General features: G+C 38.5%; 1 protein-coding gene across 1 annotated transcript; it reads right to left on the reverse strand.

Moving 5' to 3' along the window:
• Positions 1-3,527: 3,527 nt before the first annotated feature.
• MRPL12 (mitochondrial ribosomal protein L12) lies at positions 3,528-19,563 on the reverse strand. Its single transcript, XM_007482861.3, has 5 exons — positions 19,358-19,563; positions 17,862-18,048; positions 17,348-17,425; positions 8,922-9,059; positions 3,528-8,703 (listed from the first exon to the last, which is right to left on the reverse strand). The coding sequence occupies exons 1-5, from the start codon at positions 19,429-19,431 to the stop codon at positions 8,587-8,589; spliced, it is 594 nt and encodes a 197-aa protein (XP_007482923.1). The 5' UTR covers positions 19,432-19,563; the 3' UTR covers positions 3,528-8,586.
• Positions 19,564-20,489: the final 926 nt, after the last annotated feature.

The raw sequence follows: 20,489 nt of genomic DNA on the forward strand, positions 1-20,489 counted from the left end.
CGGCAGCGCCTCCCGGCCCTGGGGAACGGGGAGGAGGGGCCCGCGGCCACGGTCAAGGGCACTGCGCCGGAACATACGCTGCGGCTGCGCGCCTAGGGATCCCGGCTATCCCACCCCGAACCTTCCTCCTGTGGTTGGAAGTGAACCCAGGTTATCCCGGTGCATCCTTCTTGGGGCTGGCGGTCTCTGGGCTTGCGGCTCCGCGCCGGGGGAGCCTGAGGGTTTGTTTTTCCAGCCCCTTCCCAGTCCTGCCTTCCTTCCGAGGCTTCCTCCTCCGTAAGTATCGCCTTGGCGCGTAGTCTCCCTCATTAGATTCAGTTCAATTCAATAAACATTGATAATTCGTGGCTCCTTGGAGAGAGTGCTGGACTTAGAGACCAGAAGACCCAAGTTCAGACGCTTACTAGCGGTGTGACCCTGAGCCATTCACTTAAATCTGTTTCCACTAAAGCAGCCAATGGCAAACCGCCCCAGTATATTGGCGTGCCGTGGTCCAGGGGAGGCCATGAAGAGGAGGACACGACTGAACCACCGAGCAACATGCGCGAAAACACCTGGTCGTGAGCTCAAGGACAGGGGCTTGTCTTTGGCTTTATTATCCTCTGTGTTTAGCTCAGTGTACATTGGTAGGTGCTTAATAAATTCTTCTTAATTATAGTGGTGGAGCTCAAAGGGGCCCACATCTAAGGACCAAACCTTAGCCCATCTTCCCTGATGTCAGCCTTACGATTCCTATATCTTGGAACCTTGTTTAATCACCTGTTAGCAGTTTGGACAGACTCCAGATATAGAGCTTTTCCAGCTCTAAATTCTGTGAAGTTGGCCCCCATTATCAAAAGGTGTTGGTTTAAATGGGCCGTGTAAAACACCCTTGCACAGGAAAAACAAATCTTTGAAAAGCAACTCGAATGCTGTGTGGAAGGAGCTTTGGAAGGACAATTCAAATCCTAGCCCTGTCACTCTCTATGGTTTTGGGTGAATTACTTGTAACTAGGTAATTGGATTAATGATCCTTTCTGGGCTCTGACAATATGGTTTTGAGAAAAACTTGTCACACTTTCCACAGATCCAGTCAGTAGGTATGACTTAGAGCTCAATATACTTAATAATTTTAGGTTTTACTTCATTCTCTATAACTTTCCTCAGCTGAAATGAAGAGACTGGACTAGATGATCGACAAGACTTTCCTAAGGCCTAAATTTAACCTCAGTTTACTCATTTGCAAATCCTTTTTTTTACTAATCTTTTAGGGTTAGGAGGAGAGCAGTTGCCAGTCTCTAAGTTCTCATCCAGCTGTACTAGCTATCTGTACAATGTTGGGCAGTTTAGTTCACTCTCTGGGCCTGTTTCTTCATCTGTAGAGTGAGCATAGACTAGATAATACCCGATTCCTTCCAGTGCCAAATCTATGATCCTTCTCCATTGCCTCATTGTGGCAATGAGGTGGTGGAGGATGAATTCTAGAAGGATGCTTGGGCAGTAGCCCATCCTGGCTACAAAAACTTCAAATACAGGCCAGTGATGTTCCTGTTCTGGCTAAGTTGGAAGAAGTTTATCACCAGGTGATCAACAGGCTATGGGGTAGCAAATTTAGGTCAATTCTTGGTAATGTCCCTTAAGAGGTTTTGCCTAGAGGGAATGAATCACACCAACAAAATGATCAATTCTTGTACTAGATTTTCAGTGATTCTTTATTATTCCATCACAGAAGGCCTCATTTGGACAGTATTTCTTTTCTTTCTCTTTTCTCCCTTCAATTTCCAGTAAGGTTACACCTCAGACAGAACCTCAACTGACCCCAGAAGATTACTTTCCCTTCCTGTGTGTGCACAATGCACATCCACAGCTTTGCCCGAATTTGCTTCTGCCTTGCTCATTTCATCACCTCTAACATTACTAAATTGTAAGCACGAAATTATAAGGATTCCACAGAATTCAGAAAAGTCCTAGATCTTGAGAATATCACATTGAATTTAAGTCTAAGATGTTACCAGGATGTACTAGGAAATGCAGCTTACTGCTGTGACTGGGACCATGAACAGGGCTGTGGCTGCCAAGGTTGTCTTTTGGCAGCTCCTTTATAAGAAAACTCTTCACTAATCATAGTCACAGGCTAAGCCACAAGCAGCTGAAACAGTTTAGGTTCCCTTGATAGCGAGACTAGAAATAAGAAGCAGGCGCCTATGCTCTGGGATGCTGCCTCCTCAGCTCCCACCAAGTACACAGTTAAATGTACCAAGTCATTATATACTGCCAATAAAGACAAACTGACATCCCTACCTAGCCTGGAGTAACTGAAGAACCTTTTAAGTTGCTATTCTTCTGAACCCAACTCCAATGCCTCCTCCTCTATAAGGCCTCTCATCCTCCTCAGGTTATTAGGGGATCTCGGTATTTTTTAAACCTGTTATTTCTAGAAATCTGAGTATAGCTATGTAAATAACTTAAATCTAGATTTTAGCTAAATTTATCTCCATAGAGTTTAGGGTTGACTTTCAGTACTGCCAATTTATTTACTAATTTATTTATTATATCTTTCTTATTAGGAAAGCTATAAGCTAGGTCAGTAGCAAAATTTAGCCATTTCACCAGAAGGCATCCCCTCACTGAAGGGTGAAAGTATGGGTGTGGATTCTGATCAGAGTTCAGGCTAACCTCTCATAACCAAATAAAGAACAGGGTATTAAGACTTATTATCCCCAAGGAAAAATTTATTTAAAATAAAATTTAAAAAACAAATATTCAAATCTTCTTTAGGTCCTCATCATTTTCAGCAGTTCAAATGAGATTTTCTGAATATGTGACTGGATTAAATAAGGTTGAGGCCAGGAGAATATCAAACAGCAGTGCTTGTCATTAAGGCAGAATTCTCTACTTAAGGGACTAAGCTTCATAGCAGTTAATTTACCACAAGGTGCATGAGGCATATAATTTCTGAGCACTTAAAAATACTGCATGACTATAGACAATTCATATTAATTCTGAGTCTCAATGTCCACTTTTTTAAATGAGGCAAGCTTGTCTGAGGAAGTGGTGGTGGTGGTAGTAGTGGACTGGTTAATAGTTCCAACTGTGTAGTGTTGACGAACTCACTAAACTTTTCTTGGTTAATTCCCTCATTTGCAAGGATTAGATAATCATTAGAAGTATATTCTGTGATTAGGTAACCAGATAATTTCTTCTAGGATACTTTAAACTCTAGATCTGTACTCTGATAATTAGGAATCATGGGGAATAAGGATAAGGAATTCCCAGGTAATGAAACTCTTTACATCTAGGCAAACTGGTGCCTACTTTGCAACACAGAGCTACTTAGAAAACTGAATAATTAAGTGCCTTGCCCAAAGTCACAGACTTATTCTCTATCAGTCATATCAATCATAAAACTAGTCCATATCAAATATAGAAGGAATCATGAGAAATCATCCCATCCTTGTTCTAGAGAAGACTGAAGACCAGGAAGAAATGGGCTGGTTCTACTTTGTTCTATCCAGCTGATTATTCAAAGATAGTGAGGAAGTGAAATGTATGTGTACAAAAATCAACTTTTTATTTGGCTAAACCAGCTGCCCAACATCACTGCCCATGTCTATTCTGGGAAACTCCTTAGGAAGCCGGGATACAAGTTGGAAACAATTCTTACAGTACATGCATGTACATAGATGTGTATGCTTATACACATCCTATATAAAGTATACACATATATACCACATACACATACACCGAGTATACCGTATTAGCCCAAATATAATATGACCCCAAGTATTCTGAAGGGTAACTCAGAAAGAGAAAACACCCATTTTATTTTCTCCTTTTAAATTACAACCTTCTCTTAACTGGTAAAGTACATTAGCAGGCACTTTATATTCAAAGTTTTTGCTACAGTCAAATAACTAGGTAGATCCCTCTGCGCACATTTCAGCAATTCTTTTCTTCACATTTCAGTCACACGACACTTGGACATGTTGAGTATGAGCATTCTGCACCTGGACACCTACTCCAGACCACATTCAACCAATCTAACACAAGTTTTTCATCCATCCCTTTTCCTGCATGCGAAAGATCATTCCTGATGGTAACTTTCCTTTAGGTAATGTTTTACACCTTAAAATTATGTAAGGAGTCAGTTTTCACCTGTCATCTGTGACTGCAAGCATTAGGGTCATTCTAGTTTTCTCATTTATTTCCAGTAGTTTTAATCAACATGGATTTGGTGCCTTTAGTATTAATGGTGTCATTTGACAGAATATCAAAATAAACAGACATTTGGTCAGCATTTCCATCTGCCCCAGGAAATAGCCATCCTTTTTATGGATGCTGAGGTGCACAATACACAGCTTATGGTTTCAAAGTTGGAAGTGCTCAAATATAGTGCAAATGCCACTTTCAAAGGTACATATTGGGGGAAAAACATCACACCTTTTGCAACTAATATGGTATACACATTTCCTCCGTATACTCATACTATTTTCATTGACGTATGTGTACACCTGTTGGCAATATGAAGAGTATAAATGATGAAGTTCAGAGAGAAGACAGGCATGATCCCATGATCAGACACGTTCAAAATGTCTCAAGGAGGATGGAGGCTCTCAAAAAATAACAAAACTATACTAATCACAAATGAGGGCAAGGAGATACGGGTAAGATCTAGGTAAAGGTAAAGGAACCATTGAGGATTATCTCTCTGATGAAATAAGATTTAAGAACACATAGTAAAGTCGAAAAGAGTAACTATTACTAAGAACAAAACATAGAAGCCTGGACTTGTATAAATAATGTCAATAAGGCTAAGGCTCAGAATAAACTGAATCTTACCCTCCAAATGACAGAAATATGAAGTAGGCACTATTTTAAATAGATGTTTCAAATGAGTGTTCCAGGTCCCCATCCTTAGTCTTATCTTGTTCAATACTTTCCTCACAACTATCATGCAAGTAAGGTAGATGGGGCTAATGTTATGGTCTCTCTCAATTTTGTAGAAGAGAATAATTAAGGCTCAGAGGAATTAACTGACATTGATGTCACATATCTAGCTTGGAGTCAGCAAATGAAGCCAGTCTCTTAACTCTAACCAATTCCAGATCTCTTTCCATTTATTATCAAGCTTCTTGACATAGTAGGAATGCTTTCATAGATCTGCAAATGACAAGTGTTGAGAAGACCAGTTAATGGGGCTGGAAACTAGGATTCAGATTCAATAAAAAATTCAGCAGGTTGGAAATAGGCCCCATTGAACAAAAAGGGCTGGTCTTGAAGCTCAGGGAAAAGAGGAAGTACATGCCTGCTACTGAGTTAGATGGGACCTTAACAGATGGAAAAATGAAAGCAGTTCAATTCACATTTAGGCTATTTTCTCTATTAAGTATGTAATGAAAATAGCAACAATAGAGTTCATAAGTAAAGTGAGTTTAGAGATATAAAAGTGTGCCAGTGGACTGAAGGTCAAATGCCTTGATGGAAAAAAAAAAAGCCTGGAATTGAGTCAGTAAAGATATGGGTCAGGGAACTTTACTTTGATTCCTGTTAAAATTACAGGATATATTTTTATAAGGATAGTTAGCGAACACTTAAAAGAAAGGAAGGCTGTTCTAGCATGGCATCATCCAAAACAGGTTTCACTAGACCAGCCTTGTTTCCCTTTTTCAAAATACAGAACAAGGGAATACAATATGGTTTACCCACATTCTAACAAAGCATTTGACAAAACACAATCACACAATCCTTGAAGAAATGATGATTACATGAGATAGGTAATAAAAAGCCAGATTAAGAAGTTGAATAACTGGATCCAGAAAGTTCTCATTAACAGTTTGATGTAAACTTGTAAGGTGTCTAACTGAGATCCCTTTGGGATCTGTGGCCCTGTGTGATTTAACTTATATAAAAGCATATATGCCAAGTTTTTCAAATCTGAAGAGGACATATAACTAGATGAGTCAGGATCCAAGATCTCCAAAGTCTAGAATATTGAGCCAAATCTAGTAAAAAATGAAATTTAATAGGGATAAATTCTTATACTTGGATTAAAAAAAACAAATTTCACAAGTACAAAGTAGGAAGTCTGGATGGAAAAGATGAAGGTTTGAATAAAGGGCAAGCTCCTTAAATATGGCATGACAGCCAAAAAAGCTAATGTTATTTTATGCTACATGAAAGGACCCATCATTGGCTGTGGGGTGCCTTACTTCCACCCAGGCCTGCCTCTGTGTTCAGTCATGGGCACATTTTAGAAAGAAACTGAAGACAGTCTGGAGGTAAGCAACCAAAATGCTGCTCAAAATCATGGGATATAAGGATCAGCTGCAGTAACTGGGGATGTTTAACTTAAATACTAGAAAACATCAAGACAGGTGGCTGAGTGGGTACAAGAAAGCTGATGTTCAATATCTGAAGGTCTGTCACTTGAATGAGAAATTAGATTTACTTTGCCTGACATGAGCGGAAAACCAGAAGTAGAAGGGTTTAAAGCTGTTAAGATTTAGGTTTGACTTAAGGAAAAATCTCAACTATATATTAACCAAAAGAAAAATGAACTGCAAGTAATGGATTCCTGTCCAGCATTTAAACAAAAGCTGAACAACCACTTCTTAGTATTTGGTAGATGGGATTCCTGTTCAGGTTAGAAGTGCCTTAAAACTGAGATTGAATAGTACATTCACCCTCTTCCAGGGCTAAAAGTAAAAATGGCAAAACCTCATTGCTCCCATTACTAGGAACAGAATTTGGGAAAGTTATAACTAGTTGGGATCAGAGCATATAGAATAGCTTGAGGTTTGGACATGAGCCTTCCATTCAAGTATTGATTTTTATGCTTTTATCTCTGTTTCTAAGGATAAACAGCTCAGGGAATACTTACCATAGAATAGCTGGCTTCAACACTGTGCTGGGCAATCATCTTGCAAGGACACTGTCACACCTCAGAGAGCAAACAAGAAAACTCTGGGAGTGGTCAGAAAACCCCAGCCTAGCTAGGCAAATCATTAACTCTTCAGTAACTACCGAGATGAAATCAGGGGGGGGAAAGACTGGGCAAGACCCCAGATATAAGGCCCTGAGAATGGAAGCTATAGATGATATGCTTTCTCTTTTCTGAAGACTCCACTCCAGGTGATTTCCTAACTCCTGTAGTAGTACTTGTCTGCTGTACTTCCCAGGCTGCCTTGCAAGGTGTATGCCCCAGTTTTTAAAGCTGGGCAGCAGTGGCTATTCTGGATAAATTACTATGGCACAAACAGATCCTAGTCCCTTATGAGATTACTACAGAATCCCTATATAGGAGCTCATCTCTAGAGTTAAGTAGTTATAAAACTTGCTCAGTTTCCAAGGACAAAACCAACTTTATTAGCTTCCAAATGTTGCATCTACTTCCATTTCCTCAAATAGTGCCATTTGTGGGTGAATTAAAAGCCCAAACTCCTCTTTAGCGTAGAATTCAAGGCCTCCCAAAACCTTTCCTTAATTGCCTTATATATATAACTGCCCAGCCAATCTAATCTACTTACTTTTTCCTAAATGGATCTAGAGCACTTTTGTACTTATGCCTTTGCCCTCACCACTCTTCCCACTTGAAATATCTTCTCTTCCTTCAGGGTTTTTTTAAACTTATTTTTTGCCTTAGAATACATACTGTACATATAGGTTTTAAGGCAGAAGAGCAATAAGGGCTACGTAGGCAACTGCTGTTAAGTGACTTGCCCAGTCTCATAGCAAGGAAGTCTTTTGCGGCCAGATTTGAACCCATGACCTCCCATCTCCAGGCCTGGCTCTCTATTCACTGAGCCACCTAGCTGCCCCTAGGGTCTATCTTGAACCATGTCTTTCCCACACAGCCTTCCCCTATACTCTGGGTGATCAAACTTTCTAAAGTCTTATAGCATTTGTCTGTCCCATTTCCTGTGATACCTTGTACTGTTATATATCTATGTGGATGTACTGTTTCTTCAACTAAAATACTAGCTTGCTTGAGAGGATGGAGAATATCTTCAGATTTCTTTTTCTCAACCAATAATACCTATCATAAAATAAGGTACTATACCACAGACAGCACAGAGAGATGGTGAAAATAATAATGAAGGAAATACCTTTCCTTCAGGACTTGAGAAATAGTGTAAAACTGGCACCACAATGAAGAGGACAGGCAAACTGACTTAGAGCCCAGACCACTCTACAGGCCTGTATTATCCTCCTCCCCCAACATCCACCTTTGATAGTTAAAAAACTACGGTACCAATTCTTGACTGCTTGGTCTTCAGCACACAACTGGAAGCATACACTGGAAGCCTTGGCAATGATATATTTTTCTTTTAGACTACTGTTTGAACAAATTTGCTCCCCACTCATATGTTTCACAGAGTCCTTCTTCACAGCAGCCTTTTAAAAGGGCCTGGGACAGATGGGCCTTCCCTTCCCTCCCAGAATAGAGTCTCCTGAAAAGCTGAGAATGTTTTCACTCAACTACCCACACCGTTTTAAGCACATCTGTTCAGGTCCACAGGCAGCAATCCAAACGGGGCTATTGCCTGAGTGGTCAGACTGGACTGGAGTAAGCCCCACTTTGCACAAGTCTTTTAGAACCCCAAATTTCTATTCCAAAACCACAGTGCCTCCAGCTGCTTCCAAAGCCACTTTAATCTTCTCTGCTTCTGATTTGGCAACATTGGCTTTGATTTCCTGAGGCAGGGACTCTACCAGCTTCTTTGCCTGAAATGAAGAAAAGGGGAAAATTAGAACCCTAAAAAATCATTATAAGAAGTCTGGTCTTTGGCTCCAGATGAAGCCTGAAGCATTATGATCATGACTCTAGGAGAAAGATGGGAGGTGGGTGGGGAAAAGAAGAGGACAGAGAATCTCTCAACTTGGAAACCATTAAGCAGAAAGAAAGCAGAAAGCTGTGTGTCCTTAGGACAAGAACTCTGTACCTGGACAAGGTTTATGCCTTGGATGTAATTCTTTACTTCCTTGATTAGTTTCACTTTATCCACAGGCTTAGCTTCTGTCAGCCGAACAGTGAAATGTGTCCGTTCCTTCTGCTTGGGTACCTCTTCCTCTTCTGCTGCCTAGAATGAGAGGAGGAAGAAGACAGATGAAGACAGACATACCCAATGTCTGATCCCCTTGCTCTACTGTCTAACTTTAAAAGGGAAATCAGATAGCCATCAGGTAAATTTATTGCCCTGATACCTCTCCACTCAGGATCAAATGAGATAATACACACACACACAAATAATTCTGTAAATACCAGTTATTATACTATTATGTATAATATACAGAAATAAAGAACTCAATGAAGGTTTAGCTATTTTACTTTTCCAATAAGATCGGATGTAAAGCAAAGCTGTCCATTGTTACTACCATTTGAAACAGTTCTAGACATGCTACCTTTGCAATAAAATAATAAAAAAGAAATTGCATGAATAAGCACAGGAAAAGAAACAATTATCACTGTTTAATAATATGGTTTAGAGAAGATTATAAATTCAAGTAAAATTAAATGAAACAACTTCAACAGAGTAGCAGAATATAAAATAACCAGCCACTGTACTAGCAAAACTCAGAAAGAGGAGAAAGAGAAATCCCATTCAGTATAACTACAAAATATGAAAATGGGCAAATTCACCTGCCAAGGTACGTCTAAGTCTTAAATGAATACAGTTACAAAACACTCTTTACAAAAATAAAGACTTAAATAATTGGACAAATGTTAACTGTTCAGGATTGGCCTGTCACAATATAAACAAATTAATGTTTGATACTAACATGCTATCTAAACAAATTTACAAACCTATGAAGAAACTATCAAAGGATTACTTAAATAGGATTATTCCGATTACATTAAATTAAAAAGAGTTTGCACAAACAAACCAACGTTGCCAAGATTAGAAGGAAAACAAGAAAACGGAAAAAGATTTTTACTTATAAGTTTTTCTGATAAAAGTCTCATTTCTCAAATATATAGAGAACTGGGTCAAATTTATATGAATAAGAATCATTCTCCAATTGAAAAATTGCCAAAGGATATGAATAGGCAGTTTTTAGAAGAAAAATCAAAGCTACCTAGTTGCATGAAAAAATACTTTAAATTACTAGTGATTAGATAAGTGCAAATTAAAACACCTATCATATTGGTTAATATATGACAGAAAAGGAAAATTGGGAGGGGATGTGGGAAAAAATAGGGACTCTAATGCACTATGGGTGAAATTGTGAACTGATCCAATCATTATGGAGAGCAATTTGGAACTATACTCAAAAGGCAATAAAACTGCTTTGGGTTGTATTTGGTCTTTGGCCTGATAATATCACTACTAGGTTTGTACCTCCAAAGAAATTAAAAAAAAAAAAGACCTATTTGTACAAAAATATTTATAGCAATTCTTTTTGTGCTGGCAAAGAACTGGAAATCAAGGGGATGCCCATTAATTAGGGACTAGCTGAACAAGTTATGTCATATGATTGTGATAGAATACTATTATGCTATATGAACTAATGAAGATGGTTTCAGAAAAACCTGGAAAGACTTTCATGAACTGATGCAAAGTAAAGTGAGCAGAAGCAGAAGAGCAAACCTGTATGATTAACTGTGAATGACTTATTGTGACATTATTATAGGACTCTCAGCAATACAATGATCCAAGTCAACTCCTAAGAACTTATGATGAGCACACTATCCACCTCCAGAGAAAGAAATTGAAGCATACTTTTTAAAATCTATTTTCCTTTTTCCAATATGGCCAATCCATATCAAACAGCTCGCCTTCTCAAGGAGGGAAGAGAATATTAAACTCAAAAATTTTTTAAATGAATGTTAAAATTTTTCTTTTACATTTAATTGAGAATAAAATAAGAGGGAAACTGCAAAAAAAAAAGACAACTTCAAAGCTTTGATCAATGTTTGGCAGAAAGGTTATAGTCTTTCATGTCATTGAGAAGAAAACAAAAAAAGAGGGAGGGAGAAAGAAAGAGAAAAGGAGAGAAACAAAGAAAGGACTTCAGAGCTAAGATCAACATAATTTTTTAAAAAATCCTTGCCTTCCACCTTAGAATCAATACTATGCATTGGTTCCAAGGCAGAAGAGTGGTATGGGCTAGGCTAGGGGGTTAAGTGACTTGCTCAGGACCATACAGCTAGGAAGTTTCTGAGGCCATATTTGAACCTAGGACCTCCCATCTCTACCTGGCTCTCAATCCACTGAGCTACCCAGCTGTCCCCAAACATAATTATTTTTAATTGCTTGGTATAAAGATAATGGACTAAAGGTAAGGAATGAAACATTTTTAGGCATAGCAAAAATGTTGTTTTACTCAAGTACACTTATTGGTTATGAAGCAGGGCCTCTTATAGAAAGAAATATTAGTTGGTGATGCAAAAACAAAAAAAGGAAGAAAATCAGTGTGGCACATATATAATCCCCTTTTCTGTTCTTTGTGTATTAAAAGATTCATGTTTGTTAAACTGACAACACAAATAAAATTTTTAAAGAGACAGACAAGATGGACTAATAGGATGCCTAAACTGGAGCCAAAAATCTAGGTTCAAATCCTTCCTCAGACACATAGTATCTGTATGACTACAAGCAAGACCTTTGACGTCACTGGGTTGCATTTTCTTTTTATCAAATTCTGATAGCAATTGATGTGTAGCTCAAATGAAATCATACATATAAAGTGCATTGTAAACTTTAGTGTATATAAATGTCATTCTTTTTGTTTGCACATATGCCATAGTCTCCCTAGCAGAATCACAGATTTAAAGTTAGAAGAGACCTAAGTTATCTAGTTCAAAGGTGTCAGTCACACCTTCTGGCCCCCTGTAGTCCACACCCTTCCCTAGTACAGCTAGTACCACATTATAATGTTATTGGGAAGAGGCAGGTAGGTGACGCAGTGAATTGAAAGCCAGGCCTAGAGACAGAGGGTCTTGGGTTCAAATGTGACCTCAGATACTTCTTAATTGTGTGACCTTGGTCAAGTCATTTTACTCCCATTGAGTAGCCCTTACTGCTCTCTTCTGCCTTGGCACCAATACACAGTATTGATTCTAAGATGGAATGTAGAGGGTTTTTTTAAATTAAAAAATAAAACAATATACATATATGTAAAATTGGGAAATACTAAACAAAATTAATCAAAATTAATAGAGATCATATTATGTTTTAAAACTCAGTTAATAAGCAATCTGAAAGGATCCTTAAGTATGGTTTTCTATTTGAGTTGGATACCACTGATCTAGTTCAACCAACTCATTCTACATCTGGGCAAACAGTCCATGAAGAGTTCCCCCCAAATCATATAGCCACTGAAGAGCAGAGCTGAAATGTGAGTGCTACTATAACCAGAGCATTCTGTGTGCTAAGGGGAGGGAGAGGGAAAGAGAGTGTGTTTAGAGAAGACATGGTTGAGAGAGGAAGGGACCATAGCAGCCACTGACTCCAACTAATACTCTAAAGGAATCTGTACTAGAACACAACCAAGAAGTAGTAGTTATAGGTAATATTTATATATTATTTACTATGTGCCAGGCATTATATGAAGCACATTACAAATTTTCATTTCATCCTTGTAATAAAGCCTGTGAGATAGGCACTATTATCATCCTCATTTTACAGATAGAGGTTGTTTTTTTTTTTACAAGGCAGATGGTAGTTAAATGACTTGCCCAGGGTCACGTGGTATTAAGTGCCTGAGGTTGGATTTTAAATCCAGGTTTTCCTGACTCCTGGTCCACCATTCTATCCATTGTGTAAGTGATCATCCAGCCTCTCCTTGACTTCTGTGGTGGGGACACACCAACATTTCTCAAAGCCCAATCTGCTTGGGGGTGGGGAGGATTGGAAGGAATCTGATTGTTGGGATGTATAATCTGACATCAAACCAAATTGGCCTCTTGGCAATGTCTACCTATTACTCCTGGTTCTGCCCTTTGGAACAAAACAGAACAATCTACTCCCTTTTATATGACACTCATCGTGTTTATCTTGAATCTTCATCAGTCTAAACATACCCAGGTCCTTCAACCAGTAGCGGTACCAAAAGATTAGAGAAAGGCATAGCTAGTGTATACTAGCTTGTCATATAGTGTGTACTGGATGACAAGATCAAAAAAAATATGGAGACCATAAAATTGGGCTGAAATTGATGACAAAATTTAAGAGATATATTTTTTTTAACTTAAGGATAATTAGGAAACCAAAGTATTATTGGTGGAGTTGTGTACTGATCCAACCATTCAGGAAAGCAATTCCGTTATATGCAAAGGCTATAAAATCATGCATATCCTTTGATCCAACAATATCACTACTAGGACTGTTATCTCAGAAAAGATCAAAGGAAAAGGACTTATTTGTACCAAAATATTTATAGCAGCTCTTTCTGTAGTGGCAAAGAATTGGAAACTGCAGAACAGCTGACCAATTTATGGTATATGACAGTGATTGAATGTTGAGTGATAGGTGATGAATGACTAGATGTGTGGGACAGGTAATTAGGGTAAAAATCCACCATTACAGTCTCAGAGAGAGTCAGCTTAATTAGGAAGCCAGTTTCTCATAAGCAAGTGAAAGTGAAAGAGAGAGAAAATAGAGATAGAAAGAGCAAATACCTGAATGGCTGGAGAGAATGAACAGGCAAAACACAGAATAATGATTTGTAGCTAGGTCTTCTGTTTATTATGCCAAAGAGCAAGATTTTTATAGAATATAGTTTTAAGTATTACATCCTTTCAGAGGCATAACTTTCTCACAGAATATTGTTTATGAAAAGACTATACCCAAAACATTTCTAAGGCTATTCTACAAACCCAAGCAGTTGAGGAATATTGACAGTAACTTGGGGGTTTACAGGAATCAAGAGAAAAGAGTGTCTGGGTCATTTGGTCATGACATTACAAAAGCTTCTTTGGTCATCAAAATAATGAAGAGCTCAAGGATTATTATGAAGGAAGCTTTTCAGAAGATGTCTTTATTTGGATTACAGCTAGACAATATTTTTGAGCTGCTATTTTGAGACTCCAGCCCTGCCATGAAATCCTAGGCAAGCTCATAAGCATGCCTTTTTATTGCTGCTTTTCTTCAGTGGACCTAATTTGTCTTAGGTTCCTCCATAATGAAATACTGTTGTGGTATAAAATAATGATGAGCAGGATGGTTTTAGAAAGATTTGGGAAGATATATGTGAACCGATACAAAATGAAATGAGCAGAACTGGAAGAACTTTATACACAGTAACAGCAATATTTTAAAGATGATCAATTATGAATGACTTAGCTACTCTCAGCAATATAATACAAGACAATTCTGAAGGTCTTAGGATGAAAAATGCTATCCATTTCCAATGAAAGAATTTAGGGAGTCTGAATGCAGGTCAAAACAAACTTTTTAATAACCAATATTTCATAATTGCACAAAAGATAAAAACAAAATGCTAAGTGAAGTCTGACAGGAGAGGAGGAAAGGAAAAGGTTGCTAGTTTGGGAGAGATTAAGAAAAGATAAAATCATGTAGGAGGTAGCCCTTAAAATGGATGTTAATTCAGCAGGCAGTAATATATATATAGAGAGAGAGAGACTTTCTAGGCAAAAGGAAGACAAATGTTTGCAACTATCTTATTATGCTCTCTTTTTTCATTCATTCCACAAACTGAAAATCAACTGGTTCAATATCCCATTTTTAACAATAAGGAAACTAAGGTCCAAATATCACACAAATGTTTGAGTTGACAGTTTACATGATCAGCATTTTCCATTCTTCCATAGCATTCTATCATATTTTTTTAAAAAAGCCTTACTGGTTGAGCATTTCATTTGCTTCCCTTTTCAATTACTCTATTACTTTCCTTTCCTTGGGAGTTATGAAATCTTAAAATTTATTCTGAAAGATGGTGTTAGTGACCCAAAGGGCATAAAGCGTTACAAATTATTAGGCATTCCCATTCTCTCTCTAGAAAAAGTTAAATTATATCTATTGTAGTTTCAAAGTTGTAACATTCTCAAATTTTATTTTTTGCCAGTTATAAAGTGCATAATGGAACCTAATGTTTTGCTTTTCAGTTAAGTACTTAGGAAGGCTGTGCCCTTTCCCATGGGATTCTGTATTTTCCTATTTGTCAATCAAATAATATTTATTAAGTTATCTACCACATGCCAGGCACTGTTATTAAGGACACAAAGAATGAGAAAAGACAATCCCTGATCTCAAGCAGTTCTGTCTAGTGGAGGAAATAACATGTAAACCACCCGTACAAAAGATAGGATAGTCTCAAGGTGAAAAGGAGTAGGAAGTTTCTTGCAGGAGGTAATAAGACTTTGGCTAAGACTTGAAGGAGCTTTACTTATACACACACCAGAGGAAAACTTTTTTCTAGAATCTCTATTACAATGGCCATTATCTGGTTTTTACCCTAAAATTGGCATTTTGAAAAAGACTTTAAAATCTGATAGAGTAAACTCATAATCATTACTTCTAATAAAAAGAAAATTTGGAGGTATTCTTTTCCACTTAGAATTCTTTCATATGGATTCCAGCACAAATCTGCCAAATCCTACAAAACATACCCTGTGAAATTTAATTGCAACAAATCTATATATTTAGTGAGCATAATGACTTACTACATTTAAGACTTCCAGATAGGAAGAATATAATCCTGCTATCTTATTTCTATCACAGTTCTGAATATAAAACTCTGCATATCCTTTGATCACTACTAGGTCTCTATACCAAAGAAATCATAAAAAAGGGAAAAGGATCTACTAACACAAAAATATTTATAGCAGCTTTTTGTGGTAGCTCAATTTCTAAGAATTAGAAATTGAGGGGATGTCTAACATTTTGGGAAATGGCTAAATAAGCTGTGGCATGTTCTATGTGCACGAACAGGAAAGATTTCAGAAAGTTAGAAAGATCTACATGACCTGCTACAGAGTGAAATAAGCAGAACAAGAGAACACTGTACATAGTAACAGCAATATTATACTGTGATCAACTGTGAAAGACATAGCAAGAAAATGATCCGGACAATTCTGAAGGACTTATGACAAAGAATGCTGTCTACCTCCAGAAAAAGAACCACTGGAGTCAGATGAAGACCAAAGCATACCATTTTCCACATTAGTTTATTTATGGTTCTATTTTGGGGTTTTGGTTTTATATATGTATTCTCTTACAGCAATTACCAAAATGGAAGTATGTTTTGCATGACAATACATGTATAGACCAGATCAAATTGGGGAAGAGGAAGACAATTTAGATCTTACTATTTCAGAAAACATGTTGAAAATGGTTAGTATATATAATTGGAAAAAAAAAATCTTTGAATAAGAAAACTGATTGAAATAAAATTTTCACATTCCAAATTCATTTACTACCTAAACACATGATGTAAATGGGATTTTAAAATTATATTTTCTACTGTCATTAGTATGTCTTGCAACCTGTTGAACTCCTTTAATGCCATTAATTTTTTTAAATTTCCCTTGATCGTTTCAAACATACTATGTCTTTTACAAAAAGCAACATTTTCCTTCTTCCCCTCTTATACCCCACCAATTCTTATACCCAGAGAATTCTAGGATTTCTAGTATAAAAGATGAATGACTCTACTGCTTCTCCATTAAGTGTAATATGGATTTTGGAACACATATATTCATCATTTTAAGTCTTTGGAATAGTAAAAATACTTTTAAAAAATTTATTTTACCAATCACAGTAAAAACAAATCTCCATGTTTTCTGAAGTTATATGATTCAAACTGTCTCCTTTCTGCTCCTGCCCCTTTTTAAGAAATAAGTCCTAAATTTCTTCCTCCATAGCAGCCTACATATAAACATGAGGGGATAATGCTATAATTTCCTAATCTTTGTTTTCACAAAAAAATAAATACCCTAAATCTCCCTCTTAAGTTCTACTATGCAATGTAGTAAATAATGACAACAAAACCCCCTGCAAATATATGCAGTGCTATAGAAAACTCAGGCCATCTCTATAACTTTGCGAAATGTCCTAAACTACTGTTTTAAGATAGCAGTGCTCCCTGGAAGTCTATGGTCTACTGGATTTTACTCTAGGATCACCAGACCAGAAGATGTTAGAAGTTAAGAAATAAAGATTGAAGTAATATGTTGAGGGAAAAGCAAAACAAGTAAAGTTTGAAGGTACTAGGGAGAAAGTAGAACTTCTGCAAAGACTTATTACCAACACCCAGGGGACAAGGATTTTTTGTATGTTTTGTACAGTGCTGCTAGGCCACTGGACATAATGGGAGGGAAAACTCAAAAATGATGTGTAAAATATGGTATAGGATATTCAGAGGGGGTAGGGGGAGAGACAATCTTTTTAAAGGCATCAGAACATACCTCAGGGGCTACCGTTGCAGCACTTGGCACCATGCCACCCATAGGCACCAACCCAACATCCTGAATCTTCAGTGTTTTCTGTAGGAATATAAAAAACAATAGTTTTAACAACTGAAATTTCATCCTCTAAGCTAATTAACTGATGGGGAAAACTTCCCCAAAACCCAGCATTCTCCCACTCATGTCTTGAAACAGACACTATCTTAACATTTATTTAATATCCAACTCAACCAACATATGGCTCACTCCATTCTCAAGGCAGAACAGTTAAATAGCATAGTGAATAGAGTATTGGATTTGAAATCAGAAAGACCTCTAAATTCAGATCTTGCCTTCAGATCCTCACTAGCTGTACAGCCCTGAGAAAGTCACATACTTTTCTCAACCTCAGTTTCTTCATCTGTAAAAAGAGGATAACCTACCTCACAGGACTACCTCATATTGTAAAATGAAGTAAGATAAGGAAAATGTTTTGCAAACTTTTAAAGCATTATATAACGATAGCTATTATTACCTTCAGTAACTCGTTGAGATCAGAGATTTCCAGTAGTGTAAGGCCAGCAATGTCCTGTACTAACTGTTGGATCTTTGGAGGGTACTGCTTGGGGGCATTGTCCAGAGTGGCTCCAGCCAGGGTCTCACTTCTTCGATGACAGCTGCTTCTCATTAGCCTCACAGCTAAAACACCTGAAAATGGCAGCCTACACCCAACCACATTCAAACAAGAGACTGTCATTAACCAGCAAGTGAGCAAGGGAAAGTTGTATACAGGGCTTGAACCTAATATTGCTATAAACATATCTTAAAAGTTGGGAGTCCAATAGCTTTTTGTGCCATGGATCCTTCTAAGGGTCTGGTGAATCCTAAAATTCACCTTTTTCAGAACAATGTTTAAAATCCATATTCAGGGTGGTGCTGAACCTGAGGTGGAGTTCAAATCCAGCTTCAGATACTTCCTAGCTGTGTGATACCAAAAAGTCACTTAATCTCTGCCTCAGTTTCCTCAACTATAAAAATGGGAATTGCTCTACTTCCAAGGGTTATTTTATGAAAATGAAATATTTGGAAAGTTCTTTGAAAACATCAAAGTGCTTTGTAAATGTAAAATAAAATAGAAATGTATAAGTAAAAATGTCATGTAAATAATAGCTTGCTATTAATATTAATAATTATTACCAAAATGTATAGGATTTCAAAGGAAACAAATTATGTTGTAATAAAGATGCAATTTCTGCCCACTCCCCATCTAAGACCCAAGACCTAAGTCTTAACTTTCACCCTGATAGTCCAATCTCCCAGAAGGAAAAAAAAAACGAGGCACAGAAAATTACAATAAGTATCAGCATAATACCTTTCACAGAACAGGTGCTAGAAGAGTAGAGCCTTGGGCCAGACATAGTCAAAACCTGAATTCAAACCTAGCCACAGGCATTTACTGGCTCTGTCTCTCTGAGCAATAAACCAATATATCTGCCTCCGTATTCTCAACTGTAAAATGAGAATAACAAAACCTACCTCACAGAGTTGTTTTGTAAGGATGAATGAGATAAATTTTCCCCTCAATCTCCCAACTCCTTTTAAGGATTGGAGAGTAAGTGAGGGACCCAAGGTCACATTGGCAGAGACTAGAACCCTGGTCCCCTGTGCCAGAAGCCCCTGGGAAGTAGCAAGACCCAAGAAGGGGGGGGTGATTATGAGTCAGAGGGTTAAAGGGTCACACACCCCACTCCTTTTCCCAAGTGTAAGGAAGAATTGCCCCTGCCTCATCCACCTCATGGTGCAGGCGGGATACGAATCCCATAATGGGAAGAGTGTCTAAACTGAGGTGGAAGTCTACGGGCTCCAGAATAAGGAGTCACAGGCTCCAGAATAGCGAGGACGCGAAAAGCCTCCCTCCGCCCGGCAAGGGAAAGAACAGCCTGAGGCCTCACGCCTCCAGGCCTCCGCTTCTACTTTACCCCGAGCCCCCGGAGGCCCAACCCCACTGGGCCGTGCCCTCGGTTCGGGTACCTGGTCTGGAGTAGGGCCGCGGCCCGGAACCTCAGACAGGACCCCCGCAGGGGGCAAGCAGCCGCGGCTAGCATCCCCGTGGGCGCAAGAAGGTCACTCACGCGGCTGCACGGGCGGAAGGAGACACGCTGGCCTACCCAGCGGAGGCTCCCACTCTCCCGGAAGCGTCCAGGCGGAGGACGCTCTACCACAGATCAGCCTTAGTCTCGTTGGTTGGGGGAGGGGGGGTTACCCACAATGCCCCTGCCATCCAAGGCGATGCAGAGGAAGTAGAGGGTAGAGTATTATATACTTTACGCATTACGGTTTTAGGGGTTCTAACTCACTGGGCAGCCTCGCGGGATCCTTGCTGCTCACCCCTGGGGTCCTGTATCTCTCAAAGCTGTGTTGAAGGCAAAATGTATGAATAATTTTGCTCATTATATTTTTTATTTAGCCAACATATTAACGTAAATGTAGTCCGTGATACTTTGGACTAATATAAAAGTACCTACTACTTTGCTAAGTGCTAAGGTCATGGCCCCATACCCTGGCCAAAAACTAGGCCTTGCTATCGCAGAACTCCCAGTCTAATGAAGAAGACAACATTAAAACGAGTGCAAGTCAGGTCAAAAAGCATTTGCTCAACAAGAAACCAATAGGTGCTAGCCCTGGTGCTAAAAGCTGGGGACGGGGCAGTTGGGAATCTCAGTGGATTGAGAGTCAGGCCTAGAGACAGGAGGTCCTAGGTTCAAATTGGACCTCAGACACTTCCCAGCTGTGTGACCCTGGGCAAGTCATTTAACCCCCATTGCCTTTAAAAAAAAAAAAAAAAGCTGGGGACACAAAGCCTTCAAAACAAAACAAAACAACAACAACAAAAAAAATATGCTCAGCCCTCAAGGAGCAAGTCTCTTACAGGGTTCAATTCAGTGACTACCTTCTCCATGAAGTCCTCCCTGATCTATTAAACTAAAAGTGATCTCCCTTTCATTTTTTTTAAAACTCCTACCTTCTGTCTTCTAATCTAATCAATAGTCTGTATTGATTCCAAGGCAGAAGAATGGTAAGGACTAGGCAATGGGAGGTCAAGTGACTTGCCCAGGGACACATAGGTAGGAAGTGTCTAAGGCCAGATTTGAACCTAGGACCT

Source organism: Monodelphis domestica, chromosome 2 (genome assembly GCF_027887165.1).
Source record: "Monodelphis domestica isolate mMonDom1 chromosome 2, mMonDom1.pri, whole genome shotgun sequence".
Taxonomy (NCBI): Eukaryota; Metazoa; Chordata; class Mammalia; order Didelphimorphia; family Didelphidae; genus Monodelphis; species Monodelphis domestica.